At 34.1% G+C, this 19608-nt stretch overlaps 1 protein-coding gene across 1 annotated transcript in view; it reads right to left on the reverse strand.

Annotated features, from left to right (window-relative positions):
• Window positions 1-252: 252 nt before the first annotated feature.
• Window positions 253-19608, reverse strand: part of LOC123563417 (uncharacterized) — an 85548-nt gene continuing 66192 nt past the window's right edge. Inside the window, exons 11-20 of the mRNA XM_053524687.1 lie at window positions 9405-9886; window positions 8528-8574; window positions 8223-8299; window positions 7691-7783; window positions 7054-7258; window positions 5239-5409; window positions 4413-4514; window positions 3346-3535; window positions 2816-2936; window positions 253-2220 (exon numbers count right to left, since the gene is read on the reverse strand). Coding sequence (XP_053380662.1) covers window positions 2116-2220; window positions 2816-2936; window positions 3346-3535; window positions 4413-4514; window positions 5239-5409; window positions 7054-7258; window positions 7691-7783; window positions 8223-8299; window positions 8528-8574; window positions 9405-9886 — 1593 coding nt within the window. The 3' untranslated portion in view covers window positions 253-2115. The remainder of the gene's footprint in view (window positions 2221-2815; window positions 2937-3345; window positions 3536-4412; window positions 4515-5238; window positions 5410-7053; window positions 7259-7690; window positions 7784-8222; window positions 8300-8527; window positions 8575-9404; window positions 9887-19608) is intronic.

A 19608-nucleotide genomic window follows, 5' to 3' on the forward strand; every position in this document is an offset into this window, starting at 1 on the left:
ACACATAGAAATCTTCTTTGCAGATTTATTTCGAAAAAAAAAGAAAAAAAAATCATCCTCGACAATGTAGAATCACGAAGTGTAACAAATATGATAACCTTAGCTGATCGTGATAGTGATAATATTTACATGCTAAAATTTTAAACCGATCATATTCAGACTAGTGGAAAGTTACTCATTATAAATAGGATTTAATCCATGGTGATACTTACCTGATAAACTATAAAACAAAGCAAACAAAAAAGCTTCTGCTCTAGGCGTCTGGAATTTTTTTTATTTAAAGCAGACTTGTGAACTATTTAAACATATATTCGATCTCTGAAATAATTAACAAAAACAAAATATGCATCAGCTAACAATAGAATGATTATCTGACGCCGAAAAGGGCTAGACGTCCGGTTACCGGGTGTCTAGAACGCAAGTTTGTACTTTTCAACATTAAAAAAAATGAAAAAGTCCCTGATAAATGCAGCAGTTATATTTTGACAACTATAGCAAAATAAAATATATAAAAGTGAGATACATGAAACGAAAATTGTCATAAAACAAAGTTATAGCTAACCAACATAAGGTTAGACGACGTAAACATCGCAACGAAATGTATTTGTTTCTATTTTTTTAAAAAAATATCTTATTTTGACAGAAACCATCCTCTGTTTCTTCCCATACTTTTCAGAATCTGTTTATTTCCATAATTGAATCTTCAGGCAATAGAACAATTCTGTCTGACAGGCAGATAAATCTAATATAAAGGGACACTGGTTAGGGCAAGAAAACATCTTATTCAGTTAGATGTCTATCGACGTTCATTTAGCAGCAATTATTGCACATCAGCAATTTTTTCCTGACATTTTCCTTATTTAGCATTCAAATCACGATCGCTTTATAACAGACATTTTAGAGGAGTTCCTCTCTCATATTTGTACGTGTCTGAAAATCTTGAGCCAAAATAGTGACTGGTAAAATGAAGTAATTGTTTTGGTCCAAGAACACGAATTCCTATAACTAATCACCGGAAGTTTTGAATGCGGTGACTTTCAAACTCACGAAAATCCCAGGCAAAATACGTGCTAAGAAAAGAGACAAAAATGTCTGAAATTCTTGATATTGAATTATTTTTCTGAAAATAGATGGAATTGAAACGGACTGTCCTTAAGAAAGTAAAAATCGTTTTTTACAAAAGATGTTTCATTTATCGCAAACTTTGGAAAAATAGTGCCTTTAGTTGGAAATACACGGCGCATATAGAATGTCTGTTTTTATATGATAAAAATATCGCGCAAAGCACGTTTAAAGAATAAAACTTTTTATACTAGAATATAACATTATGCTTTGAAATTCTATATTAAAGGTGTAAGTACAAATACTTAAATTGCAGCAATGGATAATGAAAGAAATATTACTTTTTGCTTTTTTGGTACTCAACAAGTTTTGCCGAATGCAGGCGCATTGAAATGATCCAGGACGTTATTTCTGAGAAGAAACGTACTTTTAATTCAAGAAAAATTTCTGTAGTTGCAAAAACTGCAAAACAAAATGAATGATTCTGAAGTGAGTATAGAAAGGGATGCCAAGTTAAAAATGACAGTGTCAGAAGCATTACTCCGAAACGGGATGTTGGATGCTTCATGAAAACTTCACTGTGAAGGTTTAAAGTTTTGTAAATACTGGTATGATTAACTATTTATTTTATAAAACATTTTATTTACGTATTTTTTTTATAAACTTCTTATGTCAATTGCAATATCTGTATCTCTACAGAACAAATAAGTACCAAAATGTCAATGTTAAATAACAAATGTATAATACAACCCTGTTCACTTGATTATATCACTAGAAATGTTACGCTACAACAGCTTGTATTCAAGAAGTTTTGACACTGAGATAAATACCATTTTGTTTCGAGAGTCTTTTAAGAACAAAAGTTATCTCGCTAGATTTTATGCACCTCTCTCGTGTGACTTTGTCTTAATATCAATGTATCTTTGCATCACATATGATATTACTAGTGCAGGCAGCTACATTGATAATACAAGCGTAATAATATTTAGTATGTACAATTCTCGTTATTCACAGGTCTCTAGTTAAGCGGAGATAACTTTACTTTAGAAACGGCTACAGTTCTGTCAGTGCTAGCCTCTCTTCTTTCCAACCACAATACCACATATACACCGGATGTCCTAAAGTCAAAACACTAACACAAAGTAGAAATATGTCGACCTGAAATAGTTAGTGAAATAAGTCAGTGTCCGTTATACTACCTCAAAACATAGTTAAAACAGATATATCTTATCGAACTTCTCAGTATCTTGCCATTTATAGAGCTGACCTGAGTAAGTCTTTGCTAGTCAAGAAGATACATATACCGAATATACGGTTTTAACCAATTATTTTAATTGGGGACCATACGCCGCTTTTCCTGGAATTACACGCTTGTGTGTCATTGAAGGTTCCATGTGCACCGCCGTATGAACACATCTGATGTGTTTTTTGTACTTGTAGCATGTGTAAGTGTGGACAGAAGCATCCATTTCCACTACCGTCCATGATCAAGCTCAATCAAACCGACCATGCAACATTTTCGTTTCTGTTGTGTTGTGCGACTTGTGGAGTTTCCACTTTTTCTATTTTAGAAGCTTAAATCTCATCTTTTGAACCCCGGTTGATGTCATCATACCACATTATGAAATAAATACCTTAGAAACACTGTAGTCTATAATATTTTACATAAATATAATAATGTAATCATTCCTTACACTTGTTTGTAGTAGTTACTAATGATATAAAGCGAAGTGATAAGGTACATGTAACTTACATGGAATGGAGCTTTTAAGTAAGCTTCTGTCCAACTGAAGAGAGCGTACTGGAAGAGGCTGAACACACCGGCGGCTATCATGGTTATACCATACAATACCGCAAAATACTGGCTCGGAAATCTAGTGGTCAATGAAAAAAAAAAAAAATTCTAATACAAATTATGAAATAGTAGAAAGACCTGTTCTAAATTAATTAATCAGTGCTAAATAGATACCGATTCTGCATTATTAAAAGATCAAACCGAGGGCTTAGAGCGAAATTATTCTATCTGCTTCTATTTCTATATACCGATAGACCAGTTTCGCTCAAAGCCCTCGAAGTGCAAGACACCAAAACCTATTAATGTTATGTTATTACCGAATTGCATTTTTACCGTTATATTTATTATGACCAAGATGTCTGACATAGACATAATGATTAGTGATAATCATATTAATTATTACAGTTGTGTCGCCCATTTTGCACAGCAAGAAAATTGTGTTTAAGCGTTTTGAAAAATATTGTCAATGAATTATGAAATACACTTACATTGCATTTATAAAAGCTGCTGCCATGCTGTATAAGAATGATCTATAGAGGGTCATGATGATAAAGATAACATATATCACAACTTGTGTAGGCGTCATTACCAGCACTGACAACAATATTGCAAACACACTGGCTAGAGACAGCGGAAGCAGTGCTGGCATTAAACAGCGGTATAACTTTGTGCTACCCTCTGTAAAAAAGTAACATTAAAACAGTTTATTACCATTATAAAACATGTAAAAAGAATAAAATTTAATTGAGCCGCACCATGAGAAAACCAACATAGTGCATTTGCGACCAGCATGGATGCAGACCAGCATGCGCATCCGCGCAGTCTGGTCAGGATCCATGCTGTTCGCTAATGGTTTCTGTAATTGCAATAGGCTTTGAAAGCGAACAGCATGGATTCTGACCAGACTGCGTGGATGCGCAGGCTGGTCTGGTTCCATGCTGTTCGCAAATGCACTATGTTGGTTTTCTCATGGAGCGGCTCAATTGTCGGTTACAAGCGAAAACAACTAATGTATTACTTCTTCTCTCATTTGCAGTTTGATGTCATCATGCTATCGAGTTAACTTTGAAAAATAACTGTGATGAGATGAATAATAAAACAAAAAAAATGACTTGAACAACATTAATGTTTGTATACTTTTTACACATTATTGTACGTAATTATTGTTTATTTACATCCATTCAATGTTAAAATGTTCAAAGTCCTAATCATATTTAATATTTTGATTTTTTTTTTGTTTCAAAGTAGCAACTCATTTGATACAAAAGACTAGACCTTCTCCAACAAATTCCAAACGGACAAGAACCACTAGGATTCTGTTTTACCAGGTCTCTTTTGCTGTTGTACAATGATGTTATTATTTCAGAGAAAGTGATAAAAGTGAAATCTTAGTTCGATTATTTGACTGACATCTTCATCGGTGGTTAGTTGGTTATAGCACCTGATACATTAGAATGACATTTGTTTAGATGGATATCTCACTCTATATTAACTCTATAACCTGAATACATTCAAGGGAAAATAAATAATTTCATAAAAACGAACATGACATTACTTTTAAATATTGCTTTTTGACCGTCATAAACGATTCCAACAAGGAATGACGATAGTAGACCGCCCATCATAGTGTAGAAGCAGACGTCAGTAAAATAGCTCACTGAAATAATGAAACAGGACTTAATTTCGCTTGATTTAGCCACACTGATGTCTACATTTATTCGTTTCATAACTTCGAATATAGTAATTTTGATATCATAACACCATTAAAGAACCGAACAGATTGCTATGATTAAAGTTTAAAACATCTTTCAATATGTTTAATTTCTAAAATATGACATATCGCTGCTGACTTATATGCATTTTTACACATGAGATATAAAGCTTTTTTTCTTGCATAAACTGAAGCGTAAGTTGTATGTTAAAAATACATTATAGACAAGTAAAAATGTTCAAGAAGTGTAAGAGACTTCAGACCTCAAATCTATTCTACAGCATGAGATGTACATGAAGTATCTTTTAAATCCCAAACTAAACTTTCTTTGACTCTTCATCAGGCAAAATACTGAAGGTTTGTATAACGAAAAAGCGTATAATTGGGCCTCCTGAGAGTAAGACTGAACTGATTCTCTTCGGATCTTTGCCAATTACAGATTGGCATATAGAATTATTTGATAATGTTATCCAGATCGGCGGCTATACCCGGGTACCAGCTCGAGCCTGAAGTAATGTCCGCAAGGTTACCGTAAGATTTCTCCCATCATCTAAATTGAAAGAAGTCATATCACCTTATTTGTATCTATGCGGCTTACAACCCATCTAAAAAGCGAAGTGTAACAACCCATCTAAAAAGCGAAGTGTAACACATATTTAGAAGTGAATACCTTTTGCAGTATCATTGTTGAGTATTCTGTTAAGGAAAGGGTTCAGGTTGCCTATGAAATAGTAAAACCTAAGTTGTAAGAGGCACAACCACACGTTATGTGTAATAAATAATGGCTGTCGAAGGTAGCTGCTTAGTGGCTGTACATCTGCTAGAGAAGCTCTTCGTCTACCTGAAGCAAAATACATTTTAGTCTTTTTAATTTCCAACGTCCGGCTTATTATTTATTTGCTGTTGTTTTGACTTCAATGGCATTAGGCCCATGCTTTATCCGGCTAATAATCGGAGACCTTTTTAAAAGTCTAAAGTTTACTCTGAGTTTAGCCTGAGACTTTTCAAAAAAAGAGGCAAATTGCTTACCACAAGATCTCATCTTTGGACGTTTGACAGAAACATGCTCTTTTTATCGGAAACCGTTTTCAGTTTGTAGGTCACTGTGACCTTTGCTTTGATCTTTTGATCAACAATACTAAATGGGTTATCCATTGACAACAGCAATCATGAAGTTTGTAGGCCAAGAATTCTCAAATACTGATCGGAAACCGTTTTCAGTGTCAAGACCTTGACCTGTATTCTACTAGTCCCATCTCCTGCTCACAAGCAATCATCCAATCACATGTGAGCAATATAATACTAAACATTCTTTAATTATGGATCGTATGAAGCCAAAACCCGCAGGGCAAGCTAACTACAAATCGACATAAGAAAAATTATGTAATCGTACCAGAATGAGGAAGTTCGTAATATATGCACTGACTTCCAATGATGGCATAAACTTTAGTATGTGTTGTTTACATTCGGTTGCATTTATTAAGTATTCAGCAACTTTTTGCGTCTCTCTATTATCAAAGTTTCGAATCATTTCCTCCTTACACGAATTAACACATTTCGAACAAAAAATGATATGTTGCATTTAATCTCAATATTCATTTTACAAGTTTATTCATTTGAAAACATTTAATATCTTTGCAGGTGACTTATAATTTTCATTCAGTGCGCATGTACTGTAACGTTTATAAATTCAATTTCTGTCTCGCCATGTGTTTAATCTAGTTTTGGAGACAGAATGACGAAGCAAATGTAACAGACATAGAGAGAGAAACGCACACTGAAAATGTTTGACTATTTGACTGTTTGAATTAATAACTAAATATATTTTATTATGATATGCACAACTACATTTCACACTACTGTTTTGAAGTTTTATCAAGCTTTTGAGAAGATGTGATTAAAAGGGATTCATGAAATTATAAGATTTATCAAAGGGCAATAATTCCATTAACATCATTGAACTAAAACATGGCGACAAAATGCACACCTATCGTTACTTCGATGTTTCATCAAATATTGAGGATGGCGTCAGACTAGACTTTTTGTATAAATATAAATTGTTTGGACGTTGAAATTAATTGAGCGTACTATATGGATGAGGAGCATAATGCTCAATTCTGAAGTAAAATACGTATGAAAATCAGTAGGCTGTGTAATCAATGAAAATAAATTCAACAATGATAACGCAAAATATGCGCAACTGAGCTTGTTACTGATCATTCTTCCGTCCTACAGTGTAACAGAAAAGGATCGAAAACACTTCATTCAAATTCTACCTTTAATAGACCATAACTCCGCAATAAATAATCCAAATTGGACTAGTCGACAATTTGCATAATCGGATTTAATTCCGGTAGGAAGATAAAGCGAGTCGCTATATGTGGACAGACAGACAGACTGCGACGGCAAAACACAGTATATTCGAGATGTAAATATTTATATACTGAAAGCTTTAGGTCTAGAATTCTTTGAAAATGTTACATACGAAGTTGGACGTTCTCTTGTATAAGTAACTTTTCTCGGGTGCTAGATCGTGGATCATCGACCTTTATCTCTTTATCCTGTAATGTTGTCTTTTGATGTATGAAACTTTTCGGAAGAAATTTCTGTGTACTCACAAGTGTTAGACAATGCACTCCTAGTAAAACGAAAAACATGTTTCTTCGTGAAAACCCGCTTTCATGAGCTAGCTGAAATGGTAAAGAAAATACATTGAATTTGATAAGTTTAAAATGCTTTCGCCGCAACAAATTTGAAAACATAGTCAGGCGTTTCTCATAAAATTTAGTTTCCGTTGGCAGGACTTTCATATAATCATTTTGATGTTGCTTCTTTGAAGACGAATGACTTACTAAGACATTATTCCTGTCTTGAATTTTTTGAAACATATTAAGTTAATGAAGATAAATGTTATAAAGGTTCTGTAACCAACATCAAAGTAGAAATTAAAATATGAATATTTCTAGAATTATGAAACAAAATAGAAATGTGTTTCTCTCAGCAAACATGTAACAGTAGACTGACATTACCTATTATACATGTTTAATAATATAATGCAAATAGCAAAAAGTATTAATGTAAAAACAGAAATACTATAGTAAAAGCAGAAAATAGTAATATACCTTAATAATAAGATAAACCGCAGCTGACATGTCATATCCTCCACACATTAGCCCCACAACCGATGAACTGCCAGTTGTAAACAGGTTAGCTATCTGTTATTAAAATACATTCAAAATTCAAAAATAAGTACCTTTGTCATCGGTATGATGGAATATCTGTGATATTTTCGATAAGTCTGGTGTAATACTCTTGAAACGTTGAAAAACACCATTTCGTCCTAGCTTTTGGTATGTTGAATGACGCAATGGTCTAAAAGCCTAGTTAAAACCATAGTTTACACCATGTAGATCATTGACATGATGCATAATGATGGGTTTTTACAAATGCAGCGTCGTTGCTCTAATGATATTATGTACGATGTGGTCATCACACATCGAGCTTTCATCATCTACCTTTATCGTTAGCTTAAAAGTGAATGTGGATGAACAAAAGCGCTGATATAAATATACAAAGTGATATAAATGTAAAGACACTGTTACATTGTAATCTAAGAAAACGAGTACTATAAAAGAAGGTAAAATATAAATGTACCTGATTATTAGTGACAAACAAAGGTAACCCTCCTATGCCAATCATAGAAAGCCCCGGAAACATCAACCATGGCACGGCTGTAAACATATCCAGTATATTACAGTTACTTGAAATCGTGCTCTCTAGTATGAATTGTACATCTAGTATGAATTGTACATCTTGCCATGAGATTTTAGAAACAAACAATATTACAGAATACAGCATCGATGTTTTAAAGTGTTTCATGAGTTTTACAGGAGTAACATAGAGAAGTAACATGAAACACAGTAGAATATAGAGTGACCGATGCAGGTAATATGTCTTACCTTTAGAAACAAATGCTAAACATAGTGCTCCAGCAACGAATATGAAACTAAAATTGAAAAGGAAAACATAACATTACATATCTGTTATAACATCTTGTCAGTAATAAGCACAGAAACAAAATACGATTAAAAACATACTTATAAATTACGTACAGTTTTAACAACAACAAAAATGTTGAGACTTTCAGATAGCATGATTGTGTATATCTCTAAATAAAATGAACGTATTTTAAAGGTAATGTGAGTGTAGCCACAGAACAACTAAGACATGACAACTGTATAGGAGCCATAGGAGCATACCAGTTTTTAGAGAAACCGACTCCTCGGCCTCCAACTGTGTGTGTGTTTAACCCTTAGCCTGCTGGCGGCAGATGATTCTGCCTTTGCGACCAGTGCAGACCAAGATCAGCCTGCACATCCTTGCAGTCTGATCATGGTCTGCACTGTTCGCTATTCAGTCAGTAAATTTTCAGTAAAAACCCCTTTGAATCATAATTGGTACTGTCCAAATTGAAAGATGGACCAGTCCATTATAGAAATATAGCAGGGTAAGGGTTAAGATTCAAATTTAACCTCAGTGGATATATCATATTCTAAGAATTTACATATAAAATGAAATGGGTTTCAGTTAGGCATTCATATTTCCTTTTTTGAATAACAGCTATAATCAGTTTAACTTAAATTCTGCTTAAAGCTGGAGACAAAATCAAGTTGAACATACTTTAAGATTTTTACTTTAAGCGATATTTTCCGAAAATAAATTCAGTTTAGAAATATGAACATTTAGACGGAAAGCACTTAGTTAAATATAAATGTTGGCATATATAACATGTTAACATAAACAAATCTGGTGGTGCCAAAAAAAAAAGTTACTTACAAAGCGATGTATCTGGTTATCCTAGTGCCAAGTTTATAGTTTACTTGGCCCATCACCACACAGCTGATACAAAATATTGCAGACGATATTGTGAAGCATAAGGATAATACGCTGTCTTGTTCTTTACACTGCATACGTCCGTTCTGGTGTCCGTCAACCACTTCTGCAGTTTTGTTAGAAACATTTACAGTTGTCATATTATCTACAGTTGTTTTATTCGAAGCAAAATCCTCGAAACTTGCGTCTTTAACTTTATAAATTGGCACATCTGTCGTAATATTATAAACATCACCAGTTGTATCATTTCTAAACACGGGTGACAAATCACACAAGTTTGAATATATTCCCTCATCCTTAAATACAAACACCAGAGAGCTCCAGCCATACAGTGTACCGGCAAAGAATAAACATTCAAAGAAAGCCCATATAGTCATCAAATATTTTACCCAACCTTTTTCACTACTGTATAATGCCATTCCGCTAGTGTTGTTTTATCTTGCAAATCGTCCTTTTGAAGCTCATCACCATATATTTCAAAATTTTGAAAAAAAATCTGAAATACAAACTTCTAAAGGTTTTTCTTTTTCAAATCAATTTAAACATATTTTTATTTCAGAAATACATAACACTTCTACAAAATAATAATGGAGGAACTGGACAGAAAGCTATAATATCATGCGATTGTTTGTTTTTTAATACGTTCGGAGGTTTGACATAGGTAGCAGTTGGAGTTATGAATGGTGCCAGCTACCTGTAATGCATATGGTGACCAATATAACAATTGTTGCCATTGCAAACTGAACGCAACTAGCTAACTTTTGCTTAATGCTGTCTGACATTTTATTTACAATGTTATACTATCAACTTCTATAACTCTGTTTGGTTTCAACTTGATGCATCAAATTCTAAACATCTCATTTAGTCATTACATATTTCACCCAGTGTTGTGTTATGTTGCAAACTGTCCTATACATGTTGTTCATCATGAGTTTACTTTGTGTGTGTTTGGAATTTTGCAACTGGCAATGATATCCACCATAAGTTGCCGATGAATACTTGTGAATGCTTACGGTGAAAAGAATAACATTGAACGGCTACCAAATAAAAAAAAACTCCGAGCACGAGTTTTATATAGATATTTCATGTATATTTGTACTGCGACATTCTTCGTGTAAGAATCTATTTGTGTGCTGATAGGCATATCGAGGTTAAAATTGTATAAAAATACCAACGGTGGCTTTAGATTAACATATCATGATATAGTAAAATATTTAGTTCATGTAGAAAATACTAGTTTTGTATGTTTGTTGTTTAACTCCAATGTTCTTATTTTAACATAAAAGCCTAGACTAATAAATTAACACGTATTTTAGTATCATGATACATGTACAAGTATACATGGTACATCTCACAAAATATACGAACAATAATTATAAAAAATATGTGTAATGAACTTGTGACATTTCATCAGTATGAATAAAAGTATTATTAAATCATTTAGTTATTACCACGACATACGAAAACATATTTTACAACAGTATTTAAGTTAGTAGCAAAAGGTACGTTTTGTAAAATATGTTTATACCACTGCCACTGGATAGTATGAAATTACCGCACAGTAGTCATAAAACTATATTTAGATGTTACATCCAAGGTTATCAGTTAGGAAGTAGTTTAGATAAGATAATGATACCGTACATTTTTAAAGTACGAATAAACCGATCTGGCATTGTAGATTATTTCATACGTCTGGTTTAAATCTATCGTCCTCAGTTTGTTATTTATCAGGCAACTGCTATGTCATTTTCAAGCAAATGTTTGCCAACAACCCGGTCTCAAATTGGCAATGCCCATTTTCGCATTACCAGTGGAACCAATGACTGCCAATGATGCTAAATATGCAGACGCTATAGTACCACTAATTATCAATTGCTCTAAGAACCAGCTCATTCAGATAATTTTATATTAGCTCTTCGTGTACCCGTAGTAGGACATGCACTGATAATCTCTATCTGTGTTTTGGTATATGGTAGGCGTTACGAACAGATGGTTAAGGTTTATTAAGGTATAACTTAAGTTTAGAATATACTTGTTTACATGTTTATATTCTACCTTTAACATTCTTTATCAGTTAAAATAAATAACCATAATTATTTATTAACAAAAAAAACGTCATTTGAACTGCACATACAATTTGGTAAGTAAATTAAAAAGCAAACAAATGATAAATACCTTTTTAGAATTCCATACTGAACTATACACACATGAATTAACTTATAATGTGATAAACATTTACTCAAGGACAAGTAATGTATTATACGTATCTTGGGTTATTGTACAACTTGAAATGTGAGTAGGAAGTATAGGTTGGTAAGATAATAATACATTTTTAAGAAACTATGCAAAATTGAAAACATTTGACTTCGTATAACTTGTGACCGATCGCGACTAAACATTATTAAATACGCGGTGACGAAATCGATCTTCCTTGAAGAAACAATTAAGAAAACTATTTGTTATTATTCGAAAAATACATAAATGTGCTCATTGATTTATTGTTACACGAATGTAAGTGAATACACAACATGTCGCTTAAATACGGGTTTAATGTATATCGCTTTTAAATAAAGTCCACATCTTTCCAGTTGTCAAACTGCACAGGCACATACTTTCCACCAAAACAGTATTTTGCCGAGACCATCAAGTTGATCATTTTGAACGACATATTGGTCGAACTGGCAATAGCAGCTGGAGTCATTTTGTATTTTCGGAACAGGGCTCCGCGTCTTTAATATTACAATTCCGAAATTTGAATAATGATACTGTTTGTATTTTCCTTAAAATAGTGGTATAAGTACACCATCTGAAAATTTTGTATCCCTATCAGGATGTTTTATGCTGGTGCTGTTCTCGGCAATAAGTGAAGTCGCTGTTTTGACGCAAACTTCAGCGCGTACGACAACTGCCGGAATGAAAACGGAGAAGGCAGTGCACTTGGTTTAGATGATGAATAACAGATGTAATGGCTACATGCAGCATGTAAGGCAGTAACGACTGGAGTGATAACTAACCAACCTAGAACTACCACTGCAAGTGATTATGCACTCCAATACCGCTTTGTCAGAGGAAATAACTCTGCAATGCTTCGAATCACCCTCAAATATGGCACACGTAAATACACTTCATGTAGGTTTCACTGGAGCCAATTTAATGTTGTAGAAGTACATTGTACCACGAACTTCCGTCCACAAATAATGAAGTATACACATTTTGTCTAAATGTCGGTGATAATTGACCTTAAAATTTCGAATTTGATATGTTTTACAAGGTTTATTATCATCTGGTAGCTATCACCCTCACAAAATACAACCCTACCAGATTTGCAATATCCATCTCGTTCGTCTCCGTCAAGTTCATAACAATACAGATTACTTCATGTACTCATTTTCCACTCACACAAAAGTCATAAGGAATAGGCTCCCCTCTAGTATTGCAAGACTGTTGGACCTGGAGTCCTTTAAGCAGGTACTGTAACAGCGCAGCTATAAATGAATTGCAATATCCTCAATAACTGCTGATGAGCACTCCTGCAGAAGGTGTGAGGCATTACGAAACGACAGGTTTTGGACAGTTTGACGTCCTGTCATTCAGTCTACATTTTCAACAATAGCCAACTTACTTAGTAAATCTCTGGCACATCTTATGACAGCTGTCTCTGCTTGCTTTCATCGAAATAATGTACATTGTACCAGTAAATAACAGCGACACTGTATGGTATTGAATGCAGATCCATAGGCTGATATACTTGCGTTCTACTATACACCATATATACCATTTTCATATTTACCCTTGTCAGATTACAAATTTTCCCTTTATAAAACTTTTTTTTTCAAATATCTATTTTCAGATCATTTATTAAAGGACTTAGGTGGGGGTCTAGTGGTTCTGAATGCTGGTATTGCTGTAATATTATTTTGTCTGGTTCTACACCATCAAGTAACGTAATTATGAATTTAGGACACCCAATAAATCTAACCGTGGCCTCTTATCCGTCTTTTTCCTTCCTTATTTTATCTCAGTATAAATATCGGTTCTCCTCATATATAGGATTGTTTAGAACGCTCGGGCATACAGATTAGAGTTCATATAATTGGCTTTGACCAGAAAAAGACAGTGTCAACAGGCTAAAGGTCCACATTGTAGTTACGCTGAGACAAAGACGGTCTCAATGTTGCTTGGAATATCGGACAGGCTGACGGATCTAATCAATGGTCATCTGGAGCTTTCCAAGTTTACAAGATGCCCGTATTGACTAACGGCTGATATTTTGTTTAAACATAATAATTACATTGTATATCAAATTAATGTTTGCAAGACAATAGTGTGAAGTTCGAGTCTGCCTATTACTAAGAGTTAAATACGAAATGCTGTTTGAAAGGTTAATACAATTGATCCTTTATAAAACACATAATGCACCCTATGACAGGAGAAAACTGGATATATTTCTACGGGTACAAGGAGTCTACTGGTCATGAAATGAGCAATCTCCAGCTGTTACTAAAATCCATTTTAGGCTAATGGTCACTGTGCCTCCTGGCCGCTAATACGAGTGTTCTAATGACTATAGACAACAATATTTAGTGACCGTCAGCCCAAAAACATCCTCCAGCTATAGATAGGAAACCATTTTAGTTTCAAGTCTCAGTGTCATTGTAATATTATTACTGGCACAAAAAATCCGGGTCACTTACTTACCACAGGTAATCATCCTATAGATTTCGGCTTCGAATCACTTGCCCTTGTCCCTGTGGGTTCAAAACAATGCTTGGGTGTAGAATTCTTTGAGATGAGGAAGCCATTCAGCTGACTTATAGAAGGTCGGTGGTTCTATCAATAAAGATCAACTACTGATTATTAACAACGAAGCTACCAAATTTGATGGCTGTAGGCCCAATCGTTCTCGATCTGTCTGAAACAATTTTTTGTCTCAGCGTGACTACAATATGGACCTTTAGCCTGTTGATACTGCCTTTTTCTGGTCAAAGCCAATTATATGAACTCTAATCTGTACGCCCGAGCGTTCTAACGTCAATGATCAGAAACCCGTTTAAGTCTCAATATAACTTTGACCTTAAGCTTTGGTCTACAGCCACCAAAAAATTGGTTCATCAACTGGCCGCCCGCTTAGCTCAGTAGGTAAGAGCGTTGGTCTACGGACCGCTGGGTCGCGAGTTCGATCCTCGGACGGGGCGTATGTTCTCCGTTTTTTTTTTTTTGATAAACGACATTGTGTCTGAAATCATTAGTCCTCCACCTCTGATAATTCATGTGGGGAAGTTGGCAGTTACTTGCGGAGAACAGGTTTGTACTGGTACAGAATCCAGGAACACTGGTTAGGTTAACTGCCCGCCGTTACATGACTGAAATACTGTTGAAAAACGGCGTTAAACCCAAAACAAACAACTGTCCGTCGGAATTCGATCACTGTAGGCCACAGCCTTATCTAGCTACTGATTAAAAACCAAGTAGACCACAGACTAAAAGAATGACCAACATGTTTTTATTTGTTTTGTTGTGTTACAAATTTCAATAACACTATATGGGTCACCGTATAAATGGCACAGCAAAACCACAAAACAGATCGGTTTTTTAAATATTATTAGAATGGATTTTTCTTGTTTTTTGGTCCATGTCATAATTACAAATCTGAATCATTATTTCAATTTGGCTCCAGGGTTTCAAACATTCTTTCGCTATACTAGGACACAAATGTGAGTGCTACCTGATGTAAATAAATAGTGCAATGTGTCCTGAAAATAATGGCACTTTCATAAAGGACAGACAGACTGTATTTACACAGTTAAACAACATTTTCTGCCAGGCACAATCACCAGACACATGCAAAACAATCCTATATATAAACATTAATAGGGTTAAAATATATATCCTGTTGGCATTAAAACTGATTATGGAGTTCATATAATTATACTCCTGCCAATTTCCATATGCCACTGGTGAAATGTCTGTACTCCAAGCATAACAAGAGCTGTCCGTAAGACAGCCAAGCTCGACTATTCGAAATATTGTCCCAGATGCAGGAAAATATTACCCAAAAAGGTTAAATGTCAAAAGAGTTTTAAGTTCAAAAGGGGGAAAAGTTTGACCAAAATGCATATCAGTTATGGGACTTGCTGCTATCAACTAGTTTTATAACCCCAAAGGCACATGTGAAGTTTCAATTCAATATCTGCATTAGTTTTGGAGATAATAACTTCCATGTAAAACTTTAACCAGAATTTTCGAAGTCTAAAAGAGGGCATAATTTGCCCAAAATACATGCCAGAGTTATGGGACTTACTCCAGTGAGGTTAGTACTTAATCTAGAAAAAGAAACAAGAGCTGTCGGAGGACAGCAACGCTCGACTATTCAACAGCCTTGTCGACTGAATGAATAAGGAAGTCGAAAAAGGGACATAATTTAGTAAAAAAGCAAAATAGGGTTATGGAACCTGCATAGTGCTTATCAGCTCATGACAGTGGACAAGTGTGTGAAGTTTCAATCCATTCCCATTAGTGGGTACTGAGATACCAGCTTACATACAAAACCTTAACCAAAAGTTTCTAAGTCGAAAAAGGGGCATAATTTTGAAAAAAAAGCAAAATAAAGTTATGGGACCTGCTTTGTGCATGTCAGATCATGACAGTAAATAAGTGTGTGAAGTTTCAATCCATTCCAATTAGAGAGTTCTGAGATACCAGCTAACATACAAAACCTTAACCAAAAAGTTCTAAGTCGAAAAAGGGGCATAATTTTGTAAAAAAGCAAAACAGAGTTATGGAACCTGTGCAATGTAAGTCAGTTTATCACAGTAAATAAGTGTGTGAAGTTTCAATCCATTCCCACAAGTGGTTACTGAGATACCAGCTTACATACAAAACCTTAACCAAAAATTTCTAAGTCGAAAAAGGGGCATAATTTTGTAAAAAAGCAAAATAGAGTTATGGAACCTGTGCAATGTAGGTCAGTTTATCACAGTGAATAAGTGTGTGAAGTTTCAATCCATTCCAACAAGTGGTTGCTGAGATACCAGCTTACATACAAAAACTTAACCAAATCGGGACGCGGACGCCGACGCGGATGCCGACGCAGACACCGACGCATGGGCGAGTCCAATAGCTCTACTATTCTATGAATAGTCGAGCTAAAAATAAGTTTCAAATCTATATGTCTTTTAGTAATAGCTGTATGTACTTGCATGCAAAACTTTAACCAGAATTTGCTAAGTCCAAAAGGGGGCATAATTTGGCCAAAATGAAGGTCAGAGTTATGGGACTTGCTGCTATCAACTAGTTTTATAACCCCGAAGACACATGTGAAGTTTCAAATCAATATCTGCATTAGTTTTGGAGATAATAACTTGCATGTAAAACTTTAACCAAAATTTTCTAAGTCTAAAAGGGGGAATAATTTGCTCAAAATACATGTCAGAGTTATGGGACTTGACCCAGAGAGGTTGGTAATTGACCTAGAAAAAGAAAAAACAAGTTTCAAAGCTATATGCCTTTAATTGATGGCTGTATGTACTTGCATGCAAAAACTTAACCAAGGTGTGACGCCGACGCCGACATGAGTAGAATAGCTAGACTATCCTTTGAATAGTCGAGCTAAAAACTGCTGTTTCAACACCCATTAGTGGCAACACCTGATTTAAGTCTTGACATGGCAGAACACTTAAGAAGAGCCTGAAGCTATGTGCAGCAACTAATGGAATAAGTAAGTTCAGACATATTCTAAACAACAACTATTTATTACAAAACTGTCCTTTAATGGAAAATCTTTCAGATCCTACACAATGAAATGGATATGCAAAATAAAGTTATATACATTTGTTAACAATATATATGACAATATCTTTCCATATAACATTACAAAAGCTAAAACATACTAAATAATTCAAAATGTTGTAAATGCCTTTTAAAAATAAAAATAAACAAGCATTTCCACTGCTGTATTCACTTTTCATATACATTCAAGCACAGTCAAAGTACACTCACTTAACACTTAGGGTATGACTTGAGGTATAGAGTTGTTTCTTTTAAAAAGTACTGTTCTACTGACCTTAGAATACTTACAGGCACTGTTTAAATCTACCTGTAGTTATTATGTGTTTTTTTCCATGCTGTAGATAAAAACTGCATGGTTTATATGACATTTAGGCTGCCTAGAGATATTTCATCCTCTATTAAAGCATTCAAAAGATTTTTGGTGGTCTCCAATTTTCCAGAATAATTTGCTAAGCTCTATTTTCACTGGGGTTGGGGTCTCAAAAAGCACCTTTTTCAAAAAAGATTCTCTACAATTTGTTATGTATTGTGGAATCTAATGCAGTAAACTGCACATATATCTAAAAGAACAATGTTTATATAAGTTTGTATTTTTAGTTTAGGTGCCTATAATAGTATATGTTGGTAATTTCTAGTCATGATCAGAATTTTTTGTTATGAACAACAAGAACATGTGCTGTAAACATATTTATATGGCCTGTTGTCCATGGTTATGCTTTTCAGCTGACAAAGCAGTAGCTTCTAACACTTCCAAAAACTGTTATACAGCATTTTAAGTGCAAATTTACATGAAACTACATGTATGATTTTTTTAAACAGATTTTTACATTTTTCACTCATGGCTTCACAAGATGTACAGGAAATATTGCATTCTGCAATTCATTTTGATCTTAAACTGAAACAAACAAATATTCCCTATTTAATTTGATATGCAACCTACATTAAAGGTAAGACACATACTTCATAAAGCTCAATCATACACGATTCATTTTATTTGATGTACAATCGTATCAAGGTCCCAGAAATAAAAGGTTGTAAGCAAAAATATAAAAACAGTACTATGGAGTATGGAGAAAACTAAAAAAAACTGTACATTTTGTTTTAAAGACCTCTCACCTGAACAATCCATATCCATACTGCAACCTAAGCTTTTAAATACTGGCAGAACTGATTGTCATACAATGTCTATTTATCAAAATACAAGATATTGTATATATGCCTTTTTACAATTGTTTGTAATGAAAGGTTGAATCAGCTTCTTATGACATAGGGTTGTAGATATCAGATAAAACTTTTTTTAGCCTTTACGCTGCTAAATTTCTAAAATGAACTGGTCCAACATTCAATTTTGGCAGTACAACATCTTACTAAAAGGGGTGTTCACTGAAAATTTAATGACTTAATAACAAACAGTGCAGACCATGATGTCCCTGAAGGCTGGTCTTGGTCTGCACTAGTCGCAAAGGTAGAATCACTTGCAGGCTAAAGTTTAAACTGACCTAAATATGGTTCATAAATAACGGACACGAACATATCATGAACAAAATGTTATTTTCGGTCAACTGAACAAGGTCACAAAGTTATGGTTGTATATTCATGTTATGATCCTTTCAAAGAAATTTCCAAAAATTTATAGGTCATAAAAGATCACAAGTAACAGTTACAACCTTGTATTTCTGGAATGTCAATATGAAAATACTTCCTCAATATAAAGCATCTAATCTTGGGTTGAAGGCAAACTGTTGTGTACTTTGAACATTGCTGTCTTGGCTGCCAGAAACAGCTTAAAATATCAGCTTTCACTTCCAGATGAAGAAAAAACATAATACACGTGTAATTATCATTATAAAATTATTCAGCTGATTTTTCTCTGAAATGCTTCATCGTATCTCCGGAAGACAATGGCTGTCATTTGTGTATCACTTTAACACTCTGTAGTGTGAATTGTGAACAAATGAGAGAGTCACAAGGTTAAAACAAAAATCTTCATTACTCGTAGTAAAAACTTCGCATAAATGGGCATAATCAAAGATAACATAAAATCCAATATTCTTTGGTATGTAATTGACTTAAAATGCTGCAAATAAAATCAAATATAAAACAAAGCATCGAGTACAAAATTACAGACTAGTTCTATGTTTAAAATGGCTTTAAAGCGGTTGATATTACTTAAACTGCTCAATGTAGTTATAGTCTTAAATATTCTAAAAAAAAGACTGATAAAATCTCTGAAAGAATCCGTAAAAAGTCATTTTTGTTTGTGACAGATAATAATGATTACAGAGAAATAAAAAAGAACATCTAAAAATATTTGTATTACCCTATAGTATGTAATGTGTAATCGCTAAAAGTGACCACA

This window comes from Mercenaria mercenaria, chromosome 2 (assembly GCF_021730395.1).
Source record: "Mercenaria mercenaria strain notata chromosome 2, MADL_Memer_1, whole genome shotgun sequence".
NCBI lineage: Eukaryota > Metazoa > Mollusca > Bivalvia > Venerida > Veneridae > Mercenaria > Mercenaria mercenaria.